This window comes from Mauremys reevesii, linkage group 17 (assembly GCF_016161935.1).
Source record: "Mauremys reevesii isolate NIE-2019 linkage group 17, ASM1616193v1, whole genome shotgun sequence".
NCBI classification, from domain to species: Eukaryota; Metazoa; Chordata; order Testudines; family Geoemydidae; genus Mauremys; species Mauremys reevesii.
This window is the reverse complement of record NC_052639.1, coordinates 6,020,651-6,043,964: the sequence shown is the minus strand read 5'-3', so window position 1 is coordinate 6,043,964 and position 23,314 is coordinate 6,020,651. Positions and strand designations below refer to the sequence as shown.

At 48.0% G+C, this 23,314-nt stretch overlaps 1 protein-coding gene across 1 annotated transcript in view; it reads left to right on the top strand.

The window, feature by feature from the left end:
• The first annotated feature begins 5,662 nt into the window (after positions 1–5,662).
• LOC120385062 (sodium channel protein type 4 subunit alpha-like) overlaps positions 5,663–23,314 on the top strand; it is a 127,511-nt gene continuing 109,859 nt past the window's right edge. Inside the window, 3 exon segments of the mRNA XM_039504163.1 lie at positions 5,663–5,726; positions 5,729–5,934; positions 16,868–16,986. Coding sequence (XP_039360097.1) covers positions 5,672–5,726; positions 5,729–5,934; positions 16,868–16,986 — 380 coding nt within the window. The 5' untranslated portion in view covers positions 5,663–5,671.

Here is a 23,314-nt window from a genome sequence, read left to right as displayed (position 1 = left end):
CTGGTGGCACTTTAGGGACTAGCAGACTTGCTTGGGCATGGGCTTTTGTGGGTAAAAGACCCACTTCTAATGCATCTGAAGAAGTGGATTTTTTTACCCATGGAGGTTTGTGCCCAGGTGGGTCTGTTGGTCATTGGGGTGCCTCCGGACTCCTCCTTCTTTACCTTGGGAGACTCATTTTCCATAGGCTAGTAGATTTGATTACAAGCAGAAAGTGATTCGTAATGTTCAAACAAGACTTTAACCTTTCTTAATTGTATACTTTTAAAGAGATGTCTTCAGTATCTGCTGAAGAAAATCCTAATCTAAGCAATATTGCTTTAGTTTGGAAATGTGTGCTGTGTTAAATACACTGCCTGTGTAACTCTGATGAGAGAGTTTTGTATACAGCTCAAAGCTGGCCTTCGGGGAGGTGGGTGGGTGGGGCTACAATTACAACACACTGCAAACTTGCCTATTATGTTTTGTCAGCCATGTTGCATATGAATATTACTGCTTTCCAAACGTCTCATCCCATTGAATATCCCCAGTTCATTTTTTTTAATGGAATTTCACTTCAATTTCTACCCATAGTTCTACAGAAATATAATAGAAGCATACCAGGTAGCCTGCTTTTTAACATGGGGGAGGGGAACCAGTTGTGTATGTAAGTTCCCATGGTAACAGACACACACAGTTAAGACACATTTTTTCCCCTGGAGTTTAAACTCATGCTGTTTGCTGGTGGAATCTTCACCTGAAGCTGGCAGCTTCTCTCTGGGACGTACTTAATAGTGCTTTCTCAGAGTGCCGTGTGCCCAGAAGTCCAAAGTTATTTTATCCCTTTGGAGCAAGATAACAGAAATGAAAGCCAGGGAGCACTGCAAAGCGCAAGGCTAGACTGCAAAGCAATACCTCAGGAGATTGCAGTTGTCATTTAGAAACTGTGGCCTTTCAAACTTTATTTCCTTTCCCTGTGGCTTCTATTTAAACAGTCAGATAACATCTATATTTTGGCTGTTTACACTGCTAAATACAAATCTTCTGTTTTGGACTCTAGAACAAACATGAGTAAATTAAGGGAAGGTAATAGATACTGATGTAGGTTCATTGTAAATGTCTGGGAAATAAGGTCATGTGACTCAAAGGGAATCAGGTTTGGGTACAACTTCGTGTGTGTTTTTCTCAAAAAATAAGAAAAGATCCACTATTTAAAAATAATAAAGAGTCAACCAACACCTCACACCTCTTCTCTTTCCTTCCTCTTCCCCCTCCGCCCCATAAAAAGCTACCCTCAAAAATCCAGGAAATGCCTTTTTGACATGCAGACTAACAGTAATAGTGAAACCTGGAAAAGCGAAATCCATGAGTAAATGCAGTACTAGAAGGGAAAAGACAACTGCATGTGTTCAAGTAAAATATACCTCACTAGCAATCTGTTTATGTAGAGATGGCCTTGAATACATTCTCTGATTTTTATCAGGCACAAACTACAAAATTCTAGCTTTATAACTAGCCAAATCAAAACACTTGACTTTCGGGAACACCTAGATTTATAATCTCCTGCCGAGAGATTGAAAGTGTTTGGATTCAGAGTCTCTGCATATCTCAACTGTAAAATGTGATTCCACATCTGATATTCACTAAACATTAACTTGGATTAGGAGGATGAGAAGCTAGGAACAAACATTTATCTGGTAAACAAATTATGAATTTAAATTCTAGTATTTACATAATGGTGTCTACCAGAAGTCTGGATTACCAGAATGGATGATTCTACATGAAGTTAGGACTATAACAGTGTTTAAAAGAGAACTGGATAAATTCATGGTGGTGAAGTCCATAAATGGCTATTAGCCAAGATGGGTGAGGAATGGTGTCCCTAGCCTCTGTTCGTCAGAGGATGCAGATGGATGGCAGGAGAGAGATCACTTGATCATTGCATGTTAAGTTCACTCCCTTTGGGGCACCTGGGATTGGCCACTGTCGGTAGACAGATACTGGGCTAGATGGACCTTTGGTCTGACCCGGTACGGCCGTTCTTATGTTCTTATGTTCTTATAACCTAAGCATCCCCCACTGAAATTTGAGATTATTACTCCATGTTCTGTCATCTGCTACCACTGAGAACAGTCTAGATCCATCCTCTTTGGAACCCCCTTTCAGGTAGTTGAAAGCAGCTCTCAAATCCCTCCTCATTCTTTTCTTCTGCAAACTAAACAATCTCAGTTCCCTCAGCCTCTCCTCATAAAACATATGCTCCAGCCCCCTAATAATTTTTGTTGCCCTCCGCTGGACTCTTTCCAAATTTTCCACATCCTTCTTGTAGTGTGGGGCCCAAAACTGGACACAGTACTCCAGATGAGGCCTCACCAATGTTGAATAGAGGGGAATGATCACGTCCCTTGATCTGCTGGCAATACTCCTACTTATACAGCCTAAAATGCCGTTAGCCTTCTTGGCAATAAGGGCACACTGTTGACTCATATCCAGCTTCTCGTCCACTGTAACCCCTAGGTGCTTTTCTGCAGAACTGCTGCCCAGCCAATCGGTCCCTAGTCTGTAGCAGTGCATGGGATTTTGTTTGTTGTTATACATAGGGTAAGGTAGGGACCTAGCAGTGAATGCTTGCCTGGAGTCCCGAGATGGGGTAATTCGGCTCTGCCCTAACCACTGGGCTAATGGTTATAAGGGGGGCTGCCACTTCCAGCTTGAGAATTTAGACTGCCATTGCTTTTGTCAAAATGTCCAAAATCTAAATGAACTATTTCGAGTTGGGTCAAACCAAAATGTTTCATTTTGACCCATTGTGATATTTTTTCAACTTCTTGATTTGCTGAAAATTAAAAAAAAAAAAAATTCAGTTCAACCTGGCACCAGAGTTAATTTCTTCGATTTTGGAGTTGCCAGTGAGCTGAAAATTCCATTATTTGTCTGATTCTAGTGTACAGTGGCTACAGGATTGATACAAGCTTGATCCATGGATGCTTTACTGCAAAACTACACCTTATGTCCTCCAGTGTCCTCCAGTTATCCTGGTGCATCCGTATGTGGCTTGGGACAAAATTTTCAAAGCCACCTCCATGATTTAGGAGCCTGTGTTCCATTGACTTTCAATAGCACTTAGATGCCTAAGTCACTCATCTAATTTACTCATCATCATCTAAAAAACCACAATAGAATGGAATTAGATGTGAGATGTGCCAAGCTGTACCAGCTGAGGGCCTGGCCCATAAAGAACAGAACAGTGGATCCAGGCAGTGCCAGAGTGAAGGGTCTGCAGATCCTTTACTTTGAATTAATTTGTCAAGAACCAATTCAATAAACCTTATCAAGAGTGCAGTCTTTGAAACAAAGTGCTGAGAACTGCGCCAAAAATAGCAGTAGCTTAACACTGTCCTACTCCAAAGCCTAGGTGGCAGTTTAAGAGTTAGTACTTCTGGTCTTGCACCATCACATCAGGCTAGGTACAAGTGATGGAGGATCCACCACATCTCTAGGTGAGCTGTTCCAATGGTCAGTTACCCTCCTTGTTAAAACTCCCCTCCTGTACGGTACTTCGTTGTTTCTATGCACAATTTGCAGAGCATAAAGTGGAAGCCATTCAGCTGAAATGGGCAGACCACAGCACTCCCATCCCAGGGCAGAATTCAGGGACCTGATTTAACATATCAGAGGCAGCACTGGGGAAGGAGTAAACAGCTCTGTTCCCCTTTCAAAATATGCCTTGAAACCTGGCCTCTCTCTGCTTCACCAGACAAGGGGGCTGCAGGCGGGGCCTCTCCCTCCAGGGGAAGCTACCGGATGGTAAACACCCTCTTGCTACGCAGAAGGTCATTTTACAGTTGCCTGCTGAGGTCAAAGCGGAGCAGTGGGTGTTTCCTAGTTCCCAGTTTGCACTTGTGCTTTAGCCTTCAAGACATGAATCCATAAGGCCACCTTTGAAATTCTCTGGCTTTTGCAGGATCCCTGGGATCTGGTCTCCTAGCCCCCAGAGCAGGTGGCTGCATATCCTGCTGTCCTTGGAGCAGAGCACTCCGAAGCAGCATACGGGCTGTGTCATCTAACATCACTAATAAAATAATGGAGCAGATGGGGGTGGGGGGCAGCAAACACCAAGAGGCTGATGGCTTGTAAAGAAGACACCACGTCAGGAGAACTTGCTCAGCTTTTTTAAGTGAATACTATAGAACAGGTGACTGAAGGGAAGGAGGTCAAAATAAATGATTCGGGACGCAGTTATAGTGGCAGACACGCATGAGGTAATAGTGTGAAGGGGCTGGAAGGAGGATTTATGTGGGTCCCTTGACTGGTCTTTTCTCATTGATCATCAGAGTCTGAACGCATTGACCTTCGATTCGCGTGTTGCAGATCCCAGCCTCCCAGCGGGCGGGGGAAGTGGCTAGTTGGGTGGGGCTGGACCATACAGCCATGCAGAGATTTGGAAGTGTTTGGTAAAGCAGGATATTGCTGCTAATTGTTGTCATTTATTTCTAACCACGTGTGCAGAAAGCACAGGACGGGCAGAGTGTCATAAAACAAACACCATAGATCTTTAGCTTGATGATCTCAAACAAGATCTTTCCGGCCATGTTTGTTCATTGACCAGCTGGGACTTCTACTCTCATGCTAAAGCCTGTTCATTTCATTGTTCATCATCTTGATTATATTGTTAACTCACAGTTCAAGAGGGATGTTGATAAATTGGAAGGGGTTCAGAGAAGAGCCACGAGAATGATTGAAGGATTAGAAAACCTGCCTTGTAGTAACAGACTCAAGGGGTACATCTACACATCGATTAAACACCCTCGTCTGGCCTGGGTCGGCTAACTTGGACTCACGGGGCTCAGGTTATGGGGCTGTTTAATTGTGATGTAGATGTTTGGCCTTGGACCAGAGCCTGAAGCAGGGTCTGTCTTTGTTACGTGTCTGTGCAGTGCCTGGTATTGTGGGGTGCTGATCCTTGATTGGGGTCTAGCTCCCTAAACAACAATACCTTGGATCTGAACACTGCCACAAGGACTGAAAGCTAAGTCCAAGGCTCATGGCAGCTGGCAGTGTATTGAGTGAGGGGAGGGGACAAGGCAGGGACAGATGTCAGGAGTGGTTTATTTAACATATTGATCTCAGTTTTAAAGATTTATTTATAAATGTCCCAGCTGATGCAGACATCATTAGCAGATCAATTCCTAGAGCACCTTGAGGAAATGCATGTGTGATGGTTGCCAGCTAGGCTGACAGACCAGGGATTGAACTGGGAATCTCTAGAACTAAAGCCTGAGGTGCTACAGGTGGAGCAAAAAAGCCATGCTCACTAATTGGAGTGGTAACAGACTCTTATCCTCTGCAGATTGGGCACAGAAAGGGACACAGAATGTACACTAACCAGTTATGCAGATGTAAGAGTGCATAGTACATCATGTTACTGACCATAGCTCTATGATAGTGCAGAACTAGCAGATGGATTCTGCTGTCAGTTACGCGCTCTGGTAGGATTTGAAATCAGCACTCAGCGGCAGTCACGCGCCTCAAGGAAACAAGAAAGTCACATTCTGGATCACATCCCAGAAGGAGGAAACTCAGCTGCACGTGAAATTGATGTGGTGTGAAACAGACCTATTCCTTTCTGTCGTTTCAGGTTTTCCCCTTCCCAAGAGGCCAGGCAGAGGGTTTCTGAGAGCAGAATGAGAAGATGGCAATCCCGCCACATGTACCCGGTCCCGATAGTCTCCGCCCATTCACCCATGAGTCCTCGCTGCCATAGAGCAGCGGATTGCTGAGGCGGAAGCACTCAAGATCAAACAGCAGCATGTGGAAGTGCTTGAGGAAGAAGAGCTGAAGGCCAGCAGCGATTTGGAAGCTGGGAAACCCCTCCCGCGCATTTACGGGGACCTGCCTCCAGAACTCATCGGGGTGCCCTTGGAAGACCTAGACCCCTTCTACAGTGATAAAAAGGTACGAAAGTAGGAGCCAGGCCCTGCTGAGAAAGGGCTGTGGGACAGACAGCCACCTTCTCAGAGAGATGGGTCCTACCCAAACTGCTCAGGCCAGGGGCTGCCAAGCCCTGGTAACTGTTTATCTGTAAAAAGATGGAACAGCCTGAAATGAAACTTTAAAAAAAATTACTTTTGTGAATTGCCAGTGACCCAAAAACTTCATTATTTGCCCAGCTCTCCCCCAAACCCAGAATGGAGCCAAATCCTGCCAATGGCTCTTTGCTGTGGATTAACCCAAAATCCCAGCTCCCAAACAGGGCCGGCTCTAGGTTTTCGGCCTCCCCAAGCAAAAAAAAAAAAATTCTCCGGGAGTGCTACTGCCGAAGCGAAAAAAAAGCGGCCAGAATGCCACCCCTGAAATTGTGCTGCCCCAAGCAGGTGCTTGGTTTCCTGGTGCCTAGAGCCGGCCCTGCTCCCAAAACCACAGAGCTTTGGGACATCCAGAATCCAAACCCGGGTCCAAATCCAAAGTTTGCACCGTAGCCCCATCTCTAAATGGCAGAATCTGATTTGTGCCTTTTCTGCCACATTTCCACCTTCTGGAGCAGGCAAAGTTGATAGGCATTTGCTCTAGGTCACTCCACATAATCTTCAGGGGCTCTCACGGAATCAGTGCCTGGCATTGGAAATCTAGCTGCTGGGAGCTCCCGCACCCCATGTTCTGAGCCTGCTGCACCCATCTCACCACTGAGCTCCTACAAGTTTGTTTTGAAGCTGCCCATTGGATTGTAGATGCCTCAAAAACGTGAGCGGGGGCATGAGCTGATGCCATGGATGGGGTAAGAGTCTGGGTAATGACAAGGCTTTGGAAAGAGCTGGTCACAAACTGGAATTTCCCTTCTGCAGGAAATCAAGACATTTACCAAAAATGTTGTTCTGGATCAGAACAAAAAGCCAAAACTTGAAAGTTTTCCATGAATCAAAAATTGCAAAAACAATTTGATTCAGGACCACCAAAACATTCCAGTTCAATGGTGCTGAAACTTTTCATTTCATTTTGATTTATATTATATAGACACAACATTAAATATATATAAATATAATATTACAATTATTATTTTACTATTGTATAAATAATCTAAATGAAATAAATAAATAGGACACCTTTGAAACAAAATATTGACTTTTCACATCTAAATTTTTGTCAAAACCAACATATTCCCACAACACATTAGAATTTTGACAAAACTGCATTTTTCAGTGGAAAACTGTTACGTCAACATGTTTTCAACTCGCTCTAGGTTTGGATGAGCCCTTGTACGTCTGGCTGCCTCTCCAAGGCTTCCCCAACCATCCATCCATGTAACACCGTTAACAGTGATGGGGTCACTGCACGAGCTAATTTAACTATAAACATCCATCTGTGCCAGCACATAATACTTTTCATCAGCTCTAGATTATCATATGGCACCTCTAGAATGGAACTTTTGCCCCCCACATAACATCTCATCCCACCATGGAGAAGATGCAGGCTGGGTAACTCCTCCATTCTCCAGTATTGCCAGGCAAAGACTTTCAAAGATCATGAGTCAGGGCCATTCTGCTTTTCCTGCTACCCCTGCTCTGCCCATGCTATCTTGAAAAGAGCCACCACCCTCACAGCACTTTCAACTCTTTCCCCATGTCCTCACACTCACAGAAACATGGCACCCCCCTGGCTGACACAGCCCTGTCAGCTGTGCACAATCATGGTGTTTTTCATTATTACACATCTCACACCTCCAATCATTCCCAAGGGAGCAGGGAGACATTGGACTCCTCCTCTCCCATTTCTGCTGGTTCCAGATCTTTTATGCTGACCTCCGGCTCCTTTCCTTTGCAATGCAAGCCTTCTCCAGATTCCCTATTCTCAAAGAGTCTCTGCTCTGCTGTCAGCTTGAACTCTTCGACTACTGCCCCATCTCTGTAATTCTCTTCAGCTTTAAACTCAATAGACAGGCCAGCTGTTGTCTTGAGCGTCTCTCCCACAAAATGGTTCCCACAGACTTCACGCCACTGAAACACTGTATCTAATGCTTCTCTTGACCTTGTCTTGGGCCTATCTTAACGTTGGCCTCCTTCCCTTGACTGTGTCTGTCTTTAGATAGCAAACTTGGGCAGGGATCTACCTTCTTTGTGGATTAGAAAGCACATCGTGGGCACAACTGGAAATAAATAATGTTATCAATTTTCTCCATTGTTTGGCTGCAGAGTATTCTGGCATACAAGGCAGAGCCGTGGCTATTTATATCATCAAGACTCTTTTGCAGAACACTGCCGAATGCAACAAAACCCCCAAACTGTTCCCCCGACTCCCTCCCAAGTCCCACTCCTGGCATGGGGTGTGTGCTGTGTGCCGCACTCCCAATTTTTCTCAGCCATTTTAGCCAGAACATGAGATAGAGATGTTTTGAGGCTCTAACTTATGCCAAAGTCCAGGCAGGCCCCTAGACAGCCTGAAAATATTTGAAGTCCTAAGTTGCTAGACTTTCAAAATATGTGATTCAGGACTGAAAAAATCATGAGATTAAAAATATATATAATGCATCTGGGGTCTTTTTCTTTGCCTTCTGGTTTTTGAGCATTTTGGGGTGCATTTGTGTCACATTTTCAAGCTTTTCTCTGCAGCCATGAGGGCTAGATTCTCCCATGACTGTCTTCAGGAGCTGAGGCTTGAAGTAAAACATCAAATATTGTGAGAGTCACGATAAAATCATGGTGAATATCATCAGCTTTTCCCCACCTAAAGGAAACTGCCCATTTATCCATCACTTGCTCAATACTACATCTTGCATAAAGGTCTGTTCCACATGCGATCGAATCCATAGGCTGGTGTAGTTTCTGAGTTTCTCATAGAGCTGTAGGATAGTTCTGCTGTTTGCTTGTGGGTGTTCTTAGTGATGCTGAGTGAACTGGACTTTCTGGACACGGTTACTTGCATTCAGAATATCTTCTGAAGAGTCTAAGGAATTTTTAATTAATTCGAGCGAGAGGAGAATTCCCTTAGGCCTGGTCTACACTAGGGGGGGTGGTTCGAACTAAGGTACGCAACTTCAGCTACGCGAATAGCGTAGCTGAAGTCGAATACCTTAGTTTGAAGTACTTACCCGTCCTCACGGCGCGGGATCGACGTCCGCGGCTCCCCCGTCGACTCCGCCACTGCCGTGAACGGCGGTGGAGTTCCGGAGTCGACGGGAGCACGTTCGGAGTTCGAACTATCGCATCTAGATGAGACGCGATATATCGAATTCCGAGAAGTCGATTGCTACCCACCGAACCGGTGGTAGTGTAGACGTACCCTTAGTTTGGCATGGCTTGGTACGTTCTCTATGTTCTGTGGCACATTCTCCAGCACCCATCACAGCATGTTCTCTGAGCCATCTCTTAAGCCATGGCATCTTGTTTTAGTAAGTCCCCTTAGCTGATTAGTGTGGCATATGGTGTGGCTAGTTTCTTTGCATTTCTTGGTTTTATGACCAGAAGGGAAGAAACAGCAGGAGTGAGGCTGATTTGTTATGTGTCTGACCCAGGATAAAATCAGGAAACCCTGGAAAAGTTTATGGGAGACCTCCTGAAATATCCGACTGGATCTCCACAGCAAAGGAATTTAGATCTGCTTTGAAGAAGCAACCACACTTTTAGCCGCATCTCCAAATGGATCCTCTAAACTGTGACAGGAAATAGCAGCTAACAGTGAATGGTGCAATATTTACACCATCTCCTGAAAATAAGGCAGAATTGTTCTTATGTATAGATTTTGTCAGCGATTGACTCCCGTCTTGCTGAGTGACTGCAGTGCATCATGGGAGTCCCATGGGTGCAATGCATCATGGGAGATGAAATCCGACTAGGGAGCCTGGCTTATAGGGCAGAATGGGGGTATGAAGCACCTGGACGACAACTTTCATGAAGCATTGTGGCAAATTTCGGACATTAACTTTTCAGTTTCTGTATGTCTGTTTTTTCAGAAAAACGTCGAAATTTTCCACTGAAGTGGACACTTTTTATGGAAAAAAAATCATTTTGTTGAAGACCCAAGAAGCAGTTTAGATGGAAAATGACTGACCAGCCCTAGTTTTCATTTAGAGCTCTCAGTGTGCTAGGCACTTTACAGATCTATAGTATGTCAGGGCCCCTGTTCCCAGGGAGCTCACAAGTGTAACAATATCGCACCACACAGACAAAAGATACTGGTGGGAAGACAACTGGGCACAAGGTATTTTTGCCCCTTCCATTTTGTATGATTTTCTCCCAACCCTCTTAATGGTCCACTCAGCCCCTCCATGCTATGACCCTGTCACGCCGTTGGGAGTGGTTGACCACTGTGAGTGCCAACCTGTCAAGAAGCAGGGCAGACAGCCCAAACTGGTTTTGTGTTCTATAATTAGAGTTCACCAACCCAGTAACAAGTGTGACCTCCCAAAGTACTATTACAGTCTTACCTGTCCCCTTGGGTGATCCAGTCTATCTTGCCATTCAGGCAAGTTGGGCTTAGTGATAGTTGGGTGCTATACACCAAAGCTCACAAAATACTCAGTCACTTACTCCAGGTCAATTTGTACCTCCCATTTCATACCAAAGACAACGCTTGTAGCCAATCCTATCATAAGCTATCAAAGGCCTTACTAACAAAGAAAAGAAATGAGAGAGTTATTACATGGTTAAAGCAAGCAAACATATGTACACTTATGAGTTACACTCTGTGGTCCCAAAAGGTGACAGAGCTGCAAAAGAAACTACACCAGCTGCTCAAGAAACTCCCTGAAAAAGCATAAGAACAAATCTGCACAAACACACCCCGACCAAGGGTATTCTATCTGCTACCCAAAATCCATAAACCTGGAAATCCTGGACGCCCCATCATCTGAGGCACTGGCACCCTGACAGCAGGATTGTCTGGCTATGTAGACTCTCTCCTCAGGCCCTATGCTACCAGCACTCCTAGCTATCCTCAAGACACCACTGACTTCCTGAGGAAACTACAATCCTTTGGTGATCTTCCAGAAACCACCATCCTGGCCACTATGGAGGTAGAAGCCCTCTACACCAACATTCCACACAAAGATGGACTACAAGCCATCAGGAACAGTATCCCTGATAAAGTCACAGCAAACCTGGTGACTGAACTTTGTGACTTTGTCCTCACCCAAAACTATTTCTCATTTGGGGACAATTTATACCTTCAAGTCAGCAGCACGGCTATGGGTACCCGCATGGCCCCTCAATATGCCAACAGTTTTATGGCTGACTTAGAACAACGCTTTCTCAGCTCTAGTCCCCTAACGTCCCTACTCTACTTGTGCTACATTGATAACATCCTCATCATCTGGACCCATGGAAAAGAAGCCCTTGAGGAATTCCACCATGATTTCAACAATTTCCATCCCACCATCAACCTCAGCCTGGACCAGTCCACACAAGAGATCCACTTCCTGAACACTACAGTGCTAAATAGCAATGGTCACATAAACACCACCCTATACCAGAAACCTACTGACCGCTATACTTACCTACATGCCTCCAGCTTTCATCCAGACCACACCGCATGATCCATTGTCTACAGCCAAGCTCTAAGATACAACCGCATTTGCTCCAACCCCTCAGACAGAGACAAACGCTTACGAGATCTCTATCAAGAATTCTTACAACTACAGTACCCACCTGCTGAAGTGAAGAAACAGATTGACAGAGCCAGAAGAGTACCCCAAAGTCATCTACTACAGGACAGGGCCAACAAAGAAAGCAGGGCCGGCTCCAGCACCAGCATTCCAAGCTGGTGCTTGGGCCGGCAACCTGCAAGGGGCAGCAGTCCCTGTTGTTTTGCCCCCAAGCAGTGCGCCGAATTGCCGCCACGGACAGCGGGGGCAGTCTGTGTGCCCTTAGGGCGGCAGGCACCTTTCCGCGGTGGCGGCAATTCGGCAGCATCTTCTATGTTTAGCTGTCCGCGGCGGCTTCAGCTAAACATAGAGGCTGCCGCCGAATTGCCGCAGCTGCGGAAACGTGCCTGCCATCCTAAGGGCACAGGGACTGCCCCTGCCCTCCGCAGCGGCAATTCGGTACGCTGCTTGGGGCGGCGAAAACTGTAGAGCTGGTCCTGAAAGAAAGTATCAGAACGCCACTAGCCGTCACCTTCAGACCCCAACTAAAAACTCTGCAGCGCATCATCATGGATCTACAACCTATCCTGAAGGATAGTCCCTCTCTCTCACAGATCTTGGGAAACAGGCCAGTCCTCGGTTACAGACAGCCCCGCAACCTGAACCAAATACTCACAACAAAAACACTAACCCAGGAACCTATCCTTGCAACAAAGCCCATTGTCAACTCTGTCCACATATCTATTCAGGGGACACCATCATAGGACCTAATCACATCAGCCGCACCATTAGGGGCTCATTCACCTACACATCTACCAATGTGATATATGCCATCATGCCATCTCTATGCAAAAGAATAAATGGACACAAATCAGACGTCAAGAATTATAACATTCAAAAGCCAGTCAGAGAACACTTCAGTCTCCCTGGTCACTCGATTACAGAACTCAAAGTCACAATACTCCAACAAAAAAACTTCAAAAACAGACTCCAACAAGAAACTGCAGAATTGGAATTAATTTGCACCATTAAATTAGGCTTGAATAAAGACTGGGAGTGGATGGATCATTACACAAAGTAAAACCTATTTCCCCATGTTAAGTTTTCCACCTACTGTTACTCACACCTTCTTGTCAACTGTTGGAAATGGGCCATCCTAATCAACACTACAAAAGTTTTTTTTTCTCCTGCTGATAATAGCCCACCTTAACTGATTACTCTCATTATAGTTAGTATGGCAACACCCATTGTTTCATGTCCTCTGTGTATATATATATCTTCCTACTGTATTTTCCACTGCATGCATCTGATGAAGTGGGTTTTAGCCCACGAAAGCTTATGCTCAAATCAGGGCCACCAAGAGGATTCAGGGGGCTTGGGGCAGGGCTGGGCCTTAGCAGCAATTCAGCGGCGGGTCCCTCTCGGAGGGAAGGACCCGCCGACGAATGAAGCAGCGGCAGTAGAGCAGCCTAAGTGCTGCCGATAGCGGCTTTTCCCCCCTTTTTCTTCCTTCTTTTTTTCCTGCCGCTTGTGGCCCTTGTACTCACCGGGCTGCGCTTTGGGGCTTCGGCAGCACTTCAGCGTTGGGTCCCTCACTCGCTCTGAGTCTTTGGCTGCACTGAAGGACCCGCCGCCGAAGACCTGGAGTGAGTGATGGGCCCGCTGCTGAAGTGCCGCCAAAAACCCGGAGCGGCTCGCGGGGCCCGGGCCCTGGAGCAAGTTGCCCCACTTGCCCCCCCTCCCCCCCCCGCCCCGGGGCCCTGGCTCAAATAAATGTGTTAGTCTCTAAGGTGCCACAAGTTCTGCTCGTTCTTTTTGCGGATACAGACTAACCCGGCCACCACTCCAAAACCTGTCAGCAGGGAATGTCTTTTGGGGCTAACCCAGACTGACCCTGGGGATCTCTGCTTCTGGTGTGTAGCTCCAGCCCTGGGAGACTCCAAGGAGCAAAAGAAATGACACATTTTCTTGGTCAGCTATTTTTATTTCACCTCTTCCAAAATTCAAGCTGATGAGATGAGCCCTTTTTTACACAGCCTCTTCCTGGATGTAAGGGGGCAATACACAAAGTCTTTGTAATGTGATGTCCCATAATGGCCCATCTAGTTTTGATCAGCCTTCTTGATGAGGAGGAGATGATCTCTCATCGCTGAGGTCACAGTTTCAGAGCAAACATTCTTTACAGTGGCAAAGCAAAATGTTCAATCTTACTGCATAGCATGTGCAGGACCAGCTCTAGGGTTTTTGCCACCCCAAGCAACAAAAAAAACAACCTCCGGGAGCGCAACTGCCTTGGTTTGCTGGTGCCTAGAGCCATCCCTGAGCATGTGGTGAAGAAATTATAAGTGCGACTAATGCAGGCAGCAGCTGACAAGCATTTCAGAAAGTCTAAACACTGAACACATGGTTATAAGTCCAACAATACCCATCTCAACCACAGAAAGGGATCGTCTACACGGCAATTTAACGTGGCTTGTGCAGTTGCGGCAGAGCTCTCCCAGCACTCTAAAAGAACCATGTCCATGGGGGTGTAGCTACCAGCACTGGGGCACCATTTACACTGGCACTTTCCAGCACTAAAACTTGCTGCGCTCAGGGTGTGTTTTTTCACAGCCCCGAGCGAGAAAGTTGCAGCGCTGGAAAGTGCCAGTGTAGACAAGCCCTAACACACAGGGGAAACAGACTGGTTTCCACCAACGAATTTGTCAGTGCTCAGCTGAGGCCTAAAGCTTTGGCAAGAGCTGGCGCCTGGCCTGCCAGCATCACAGGCCCTCCAGTCCAGTGGTGGATTATCCAATGGGTCCACGGGGTCCGTGCCCAGGGGCCTTGAAAAAATGGGCACCCCAGCAGAAATACCCCATGGGACGGCAGAAGCCCGGAGCCCTCGCAGAAGCCATGGGGTGGACAGGGGAAGCCCCAGCACCTGGACCCCAGCTGCGGCCCCAGGATTGGAGGAGCTCTCACTCCCTGCTGTAGCCTCGGGGCCCTGGTGGGGGGACAGAGCTTCTCCAGTCTCAGGACCCGCAGTGCAGGGGGGCAGAAAGGAGTGAATGGGGGGTGGGGCTGCGATGGGGGCAGAATGAGGAGGGACTATGGGCAAAACGGGGGTGGGGCCACAGAGGAAGGGGGTAGAGTGGGGACAGGGCTGTGGGAGAAGGGGCAGAATGGGATGGGGCCATGGGTGGAACAGGGCCAGGCCACGGGGGAAGGGGCAGAAAGGGGTGGGGCTGTGGGCAGGGCCACCAGTGGAAGGGGAGGAACGGGGGTGGGGCCGCAGGTGGACGGGGGGGGGCAGGGGAAAGGTTTCAGCACCGGGGCCCACCCACTTGCTCTGGCACAGGGCCCCAGGAGACCTTAATCCACCTCTGCTCCTAACGCCCAGCAGGATCCTAATGGCTCTCCCAGTAACCAGCTCCTGCCCTTCACCTCCACACAATGTTCTGCTCCACCAAAAATTAACAGTGAAGACCTGAGACCTGGAGCAGGCTCCTGAGGCTATGACTTTACCCCTTATTCTGCTGCTGCCACTCCAGATTCTACCACTGCTGGTGTCATCTTCCATAAACTTCCCTATTTACATGCCAGACTTCCATGAATAGCTCAGACAGAAGTTATGAGCTTGCTGAAAAAATTACTGGGCGGGGTTCTCTGGCCTGTGTCCAGCAGGAGGTCAGACTAGAGGGTCATAATGATCCCGTCCGGCCTTAAAATCTATGACTAGTTTTTTCTGATATTTGACCAGCTCTGTGAATGATTTTCATGGGCTCTCCTTGCCTGGCACACACTGTGTAGCCTCCAGCACAGTAAGGCGCTACCCCCCTGCATCTGAGGTTGTAGGAAAACTGACATGCTATTATATTGTCCTTCGTGGGAAATAGATGCCCGGGAGGCTAACAAGGTGCACAGATGTCACTGACAGTGGAATTAGATGCACACATTCTTTATTACTGGGGGTGATGAGCAAGATGGAAGGAACCCCAGAGATCACTCAAGACAATCTGCCACCCTAGGCAAAACTTCGGTGTGCCACCCCCCTCTTCGTAGGCACTGGAATCAGGGGGCACCAAGGGCCACTGCCCCCCCCTTTTGAGAACCTGAAGAAGGTGGGAAGGGGGGAAATAGGTGCTGCCCTTGGCCCCTAAACCTTCCCTGCCACCATTACAGAGGAGCATCTGGGCCAAATTTGAGAGAGTGTTGTGGCCAGGAGCACACAGCTCGAACGCTGCTCAAAAAAATCACTTCTTCCAAAAATCTGCCACCCTGGGCAACTGCTTAGTTTGCCTAAAGCTAGAGTGGCCCCTGAAGAACCCAGCTTGACTCTCAGATCCCAGGTTGAGTTTGCAAGGCCGGCAGCTAGAAAAAACAACAACTTTTAATATGTAAACAGCACATTTGAACTGGCATCATTGAGACATAATAAACGTGGAAACTGCCTCAATATTTTTTATATAAAGACATTTTTCACAGTAGAAGCAGTTTAACATTTGAACTACTCAATACCAGCTAAATTATGCTAATATAGCCCTGCTTAAGCAACAGGCATTGCCACTGATTCTCATTAGCATGAGCCAATATTCTTGTTTGAAAAGAGACCAAGTATGGAAAATTTCATCTCTGGAGATCTCAAAAATTATGAACATCCTAAAACAGGGGTTGGCAACCTTTCAGAAGTGGTGTGCCAAATCTTCATTTATTCACTCTAATTTAAGGTTTCGTGTGCCGGTAATACATGTTAACATTTTTAGAAGGTCTCTTTCTATAAGTCTATAATATATAACTAAACTACTGTTGTTTGTAAAGTAAATAAGGCTTTTAAAATGTTTAAGAAGCTTACTTTAAAATTAAATTGAAATGCAGAGCCCCCCAGACCGGTGGCCAGGACCCAGGCAGTGTGAGTGCCACTAAAAATCAGCTCACGTGCCGCATTCGGCACCCGTGCCATAGGTTGCCTATCCCTGCCCTAAAACATGAAGCTATTGTGGAAACTTGATTTTTACATGACCTATAGATGACACCACTAGCATCCATGTTAATAATCAGTTGAAGCTAAAGCTATACGCCGACCATTCAGATATCCACCAACATCTAGCATTCTATCTTAAGGTTTTATCCTTCTGCCTATCACCTAGGATCTGAGCACCATCCAGTGAAATGTATTAGCAATAGCATAGTCCATAGTGAGATTCATGGAGCTGTTGATTTAATTTTAGACATAAAAGCTCTGCTTGGAGTAGCCTTATGTTTTTGTTTGATTGGCTTGAGTGTGTGTGTTGTGAGAAGGAAATAATGAATCTTCCTTCTCTCTTTGTTTTTCAGACATTCATCGTCCTAAACAAAGGAAAAGCAATCTTCCGGTTCAGCACAACCCCGGCCCTATACATGCTGGGACCCTTCAATCCCCTCAGGAGAGGTGCCATCAAAGTGCTTATACATTCATATCCTTTCATAAATTAAACAGTAGTAAGTCACTAGGCCCAGATGGGATTCACCCAAGAGTTCTGAAGGAACTCAAATATGAAATGGCAGAACTACTAACTGTGGTATGTAAACTATCACTTAAATCAGCTCCTGTACCAGATGACTGGAGAGTAGCTAATGTGACACCATCCATCCAGGATTGCCTCGATCCTGGCAATTACAGGCCGGTAAGCCTAGACTTCAGTACCAGGCAAACTGGTTGAAACTATAGTAAAGAACAAAATTGTCAGACACATAGATTAACGTAATTTGTTGGGAAAAGTCAACATGGTTTTTGTAAAGGGAAATCATGCCTCACCAATCTACTAGAATTCTTTGAGGGGTGAAGGACATAAATCCACACTGTGTAGAGGTCAAGCATAGGAGTTTATTACACACAGCACTGGTGGAGTGTCACCTGGCTTATTAGGCTCAGAGACACTGTCAATCAATTGATTACAATAGAATATATAGATTTTCCATGGTTGGGGGAAAGTGACGGGGTAGGCAGTTCCACACCCCGGTATAGGTTTTGCAGCAAGACAAGATAGCACATTAGCCAATGGTTAAAAGGTTACATAATGTCTTCGCCCATGGTCTCAAGTTACCATTTAATTAATACTTTGATAAAATGTTATTAGTACAAAATATATATGTTGAATTCTGATTTGGGGTTCATAGGAATGGAGCAACTCCTCTGGTTGTCCAACGGGTACATTCCTAGGGGTTAAAGCAAAGAAGCAGTGAAAGTATATGGCAATAAAGATTGTCCCCTTTATGTCTTAAGGCAGGCATTGGTCCCTGGGAAGGGAGGTGGAAGGCTGCCATTTCTTATACTGACATGTGCCAACTTTTCATAAACTCAAGGTTGGATCTGTGGGAAGAACGTTCCCTACAGAAGAGACTGACACAATAGGAACAGGGATCCTTTGTTCAATTTGCAACTCTGAATAAGACACAATTATTTAGTTCTTAGCTCCAACACCTGGCAATTTGCTGACCAGGACTATTTTAGCAAAACAAGATTATCTGTTTACCCAGCTTTCTCTTAGCTAATCACTATTTGGTAGGCCTCTGGTCTCTTGACCAAACTTTGGACTTTGGGTCTGAGAAAGAGCTGGCACAATCCATAGACCAGGTTGTTATATAAAATGCACATGGATTTTAACCCTTCAGGGGGGTCAACAATCATGTGGGAAAGGAGGATCCAGTAGATATAGTGTACTTAGATTTTCAGAAAGCCTTTGACAAGGTCCCTCACCAAAGGCTCTTAAGCAAAGGAAGCTGTCATGGGATAAGAGGGAAGGTCCTCTCATGCATTAGTAACTGGTTAAAAGATAGGAAACAAATACATGGTCAGTTTTCAGAACGGAGAGAGGTAAATAGCGCTGTCCCCCAGAGGTCTGTACTGGGACTAGTCTGTAGCACAGCGAGACTCACTGGTGAGGCGCCTCCTGCTGGTCGTCTTGGGAATTAGCTCAACTCCAGCTCCAGAGCTCTCTCTGCTGGCTGGTGACTCGCCTGTCTCAGGCCCCGTGTCCCTCCCGGACCCCAGTGCCCCTTTACCTCTGGGTTCTGCCCCAGCAGTACCCCCACGCTCTGGGTCTCCCCTCCCAGGGGAACCCCCGACCCTCTAAGCCCAGCTTGCCTCAGTGGCTACTGCCAGTCATCATCTAGCCTCCGTTCACTGGGACAGACTGCAGTCTGTAATGGCCACTCATCATTGGCAAGGGGGCTGCCTCTGCCTAATCCCAGGCTACACCTCTTTAGCCCCAGTACCTGCCTTGGGCCTTTAACAAGGTCTGCAGCCGGGGGGGTTACCAGGCTGGATCTCCCAGCTCCCTTTGCCCTTCCCCAGCGCTGCTCCACTTCAGGTACCTTGCTCCCAGGCAGCCAGGCCCTTCCCACCCCAGGGCTAGAATGGGACTCCTGTCTACTGGCCCCACAGCCCTTTTATCCAGGCCAGCTGTGGCCTGATTAAGCCAGCCACACTTGGGCCAACTACCTCGCCAGCCTCCCTCAGCTGCTCTTAATCCTTGTACTTTGGAGTGGGGCAGCCGGCCCACTACACAGTCCTATTCAGTATATTCATAAATGATCTGGAAAAAGGGGTAAACAGTGAGGTGGCAAAATTTGCAGATGATACAAAACTACTCAACTATAGAACAGCTGCCATAGGAGGAGAGATTAAAAAGACTGGGACTTTTCAGCTAGGAAAAGAGACGACTAAGGAGGGATATGATAGAGGTCTATAAAATCATGACTGGTGTGGAGAAAGTAAATAAGGAAGTGTTATTTACTCCTTCTCATAACACAAGATCTGGGGTCACCAAAGGAAATGAAGAGGCAGCAGGTTTAACACAAACAAAAGGAAGTATTTCTTCACACAATGCATAGTCAGCCTGTGGAACTCCTTGCCAGAGAATATTGTGAAGGCCAAGACTATGGGTATGTCTATACTTACCGGCCGGGTCGACGGGTAGCGTTCGACTTCTCAGAGTTTGAACTATCGCGTATAATCTAGACGCGATAGTTCGAACTCCGAACGCGCTCCCGTCGACTCCGGAACTCCACCACTGCGAACGGCGGTGGCGGAGTCAACGGGGGAGCCGCAGACTTCGAACCCGCGGCGTCTGGACAGGTAAGAAGTTCGAACTAAGGTAGTTCGACTTCAGCTGCGCTATTCGCGTAGCTGAAGTCGCGTACCTTAGTTCGACACCCCCCCCAGAGTAGACCAGGCCTATGACAAGGTTCAAAAAAGAACTAGAGAAGTTCCTGGATGGTAGGTCCATCAATGGCTATTAGCCAGGATGGGCAGGGATGGTGTCCTTAGCCTCCGTTTGCCAGAAGCTGCGAATGAACGACAGGGGATGAATCACTTGATGATTAGGGGGCTGGAGCACATGACTTATGAGGAGAGGCTGAGGGAACTGGGATTGTTTAGCCTGCAGAAGAGAAGAATGAGGGGGGATTTGATAGCAGCCTTCAACTACCTGAAGGGGGGTTCCAGAGAGGATGGAGCTCGGCTGTTCCCAGTGGTGGCAAATGACAGAACAAGGAACAATGGTCTCAAATTGCAGTGGGGGAGTATAGGGGACTCGACCTCCTGCGGGGTGGTGGGGCACCACACCGCCTCGCTATGTCCTCTTTGCTGGGTTGGGGAATACCCAGTCTATCGCCCAGACCTTCAGGCAGGGCCTGGCAAGCAGTACAAGATAAGTCCAGGCCCTGGGCCAGGGCAGGCAGCAAACAAACAGTCAGGAGCTCAGGCCCTCAGGCAGGGACTGAGCAAATAGTTCCATATAAACCCAGGCCCTGGCTTAGAGCGACCTGGGGAAGGAGGAGACTGCCACCCGTGAGGCAGGCCCACCCACTCCCCTGCGTCCCAGCCCAGGGCCCTAGCAGCAGCACAAGACCCGCTCCTGTGTCACTGGGGATCCTGGCCGCAACACACTGTCATGGGCTCTGGCAGTGCTGCAGCCAGACTAGGTTTGGCTGCCCCCTTGGCTACTTCCAGACTCCCCCTCGTATGGTACCTGGGTCTGGGTGGTGTCCTCAGAGGGCTCCAGCACTATGGGTTCCTCCGGGTAGCTAGTGAGGGGTAGGCTTGGCAGCTCCTATGGGTATCTGGCAACAGGTAAGCTTGGTGGCTCCTCCAGGCACCAGTCAGCCTTAGGCATTGGCCGGTCTGGCCAGTCCTCGGGTTGGCCGCAGATCGCTGGGGTCTCCCAAGCTGGAGCCAGGCCACAGGCATCTGGCCTCTCCGGTGGCTGCTGACTAACTGAGCTCTGCGTTTGGGCTTTTATACATCCTGTCCTGCGCCTTGACCTCTGGGGGGCGGGCACAGGATCCACTGGCTCTGCCCACTTTGCTGTCTGGGGGGGTTCTTCCCCCAGCGGGGTGGTGGGGCACCACACCACCTCGCTACAGGGAGGTCTAGGTTGGATATTAGGAAACACTATTTCTCTAGGAGGGTGGTAAAGCACTGGAATGGGTTACCTGGGGAGGTGGTGGAATCTCCATCCTTAGAGGTTTTTAAGGCCCAGCTTGACAAAGGCCTGTCTGGGATGATTTAGTTGGGTTTGGTCCTGCTTTGAGCAGGGGTTGGACTAGATGACCTCCTGAGGTCTCTTCCAACCCTAATATTCTATGATTCTATGATTACCTGTTCTGTTCGTCTGGCATTGGCCACTGTTGGAAGACAGGATACTGGGCTAGATGAACCTTTGGTCTGACCCAGTATGGCCGTTCTTATGTTCTTAAGATGGCCAGGGAGACAACCCCATGCTCGGGGTGTCCCTAGCCTCTGACTGTCAGAAATGGGAATGGGCGAGAGGGGATGTATCACTTGATGATTGCCTGTTCTGTTCATTCCCTCCGAAGCACCTAGCATTGGCCACTGTCGGAAGACAGAATACTGGGCTAGATGGAACGCTGGTCTGACCCAGTATGACCCTTCTTATGTTCCCTAGAACAACTCCCAGCCTGGCAGAAAGTGTTTCTTCTTTACAAGGTCAAGAATTTGGAGTCTCAAGAGAGAATCGCACTGGGAGAGGTTGGGTCACTGGTCACATCTCATCAGCCCAGGCTTATCCTAGTGTGGCCTTTGATACCATTGCTAATGCTACATTTCCTGAGTTCAAGGAGTGGCAAGGACCCACAGCACAGCCAGCCTGAGGTTGATGTTCCTTTACTTGTGGCTAAGCACAGGCCACCCAGTTTTCACAAGTTGAGGCACCCATTGACATTGGCTGTCTCTGTTCTTGGTAGCCCAGCTTCAGGCACCTAGTCAACTCCTGGGGGGCATCCAGTGGTGAGGCCCCCACTGTCCATGGTCACTATAGTCCAGCTAAAGTGGAGTGGGGAGAGATTCTTGGAATGAAGCCCTGGGCAGGAAGCCTTTCCAGGGAGTGCTTTAGGGTGGGTTTTTAAAGAGAGAGAGGTTGCTTGGGGGACAAGAGGCACTGCTCCAAACTTGGGATGGTGTGAACCAGGGAACTAAACTGAGAGAGAGACAGAAACCACTGGAGAAGCAAGAGGAGGAGAGACCGAGGGGTGCTCAAGGGATGGAGGGGGCTGGGGAGCAGGAGAAACTGAGAATAGAGCTGTTGTTGGGGTTGCAGCTTTGAAGATGGAGGAGTAAGAGACAGGAAGCCAGAGTCCCTGGAGTGTGAGGTAGGGCTGGGGAGTGGGGAGTAATTAGGCCAGAGCCACAAGCAATGATTTAGATTGTCCAGGGCAGTAAGGGCAGGATGTGGGTAGGAGAATTATACTGATTGGGGCAAGAGATGATGAGCTGCCAGAGAGGGATGTTAGCAGTGTGGAGGGTGAGGGGAGGCGATGTGAGAGAGGAGGAAGTGGCAGGAGTCACTTGGGTCAGAGTCAGAGATAACACCATCTCTTAGGTCCAGGAGATGTAGAGGATGGAGAAGGGAGGTGGTGGGAGGGAGCGAGGAGAGAAGATACAGAGCTCAGGTTTGCAAAGAGTGAGTGTGAGCAGATGGTGGGACATCTAAAAGGAGGTGTCGGTTCCAGATGCAGGATTGGACAGAAGAGGAGGAGCTGGGTGGAGTGGTGGATTTGGAATCCCTGCTACAGAGGGATAGCTGGGGGAATTAGGTCACCCAAACAAGGAGAAGGAACAGGGAGAGGGTCGCCAGCAGACAGGCAGAGAGGAAAGGACAAGGAACAATGGAAGGAGATACCAAGGGCATGTCTATACTAGAAATGCTGCCTTATACTGTGATAGCGCTGTAGCATAGACACTATGCCGACGGGAGGCGTTCGCCTGTCACTGTAGTTCATCCACCTCCCTGAGAAGTGGTAGCTAGGGCAACGGAAGAATTCTTCCATCGGCCAAGTGTTGTCCACACTTGGATCTAGGATGGCTTAACTACATTTCATACCCCTGAGCAACATAGCTGGAGAGACCTAAGCTTTAGGGGGAGCCCAGGCCTGGATGTGAAAGGAGCATTGGAAGAGAACCAGGAGAGGCCAAGGAAGGACAGAGCATCAGAAGCCACAGAGACACTGAGAGATGGGGAACAGGCCAGGAGGCCCAGCCAGGAAGGGGAGCAGAGATGGTGCAGGTGGTGGTGGGGGAGACAAAACTCAGACTGCAGGGCAGCTAGGAGCAAGGCCAGATTTCCCATGAGGCACAGTGCCTAGGTCCGCTGGCATTCTAAGGGTGCCTAAAAATTCAATTTTTGCCGCTCCTGGGTCCTGGCAGGGGGCTGGGCCGGCTGAGGGGGAGACAGTGCCACACAGCCCTGCTGGAGCGCTCCTCGCTTAACCCCGTGGATCCGG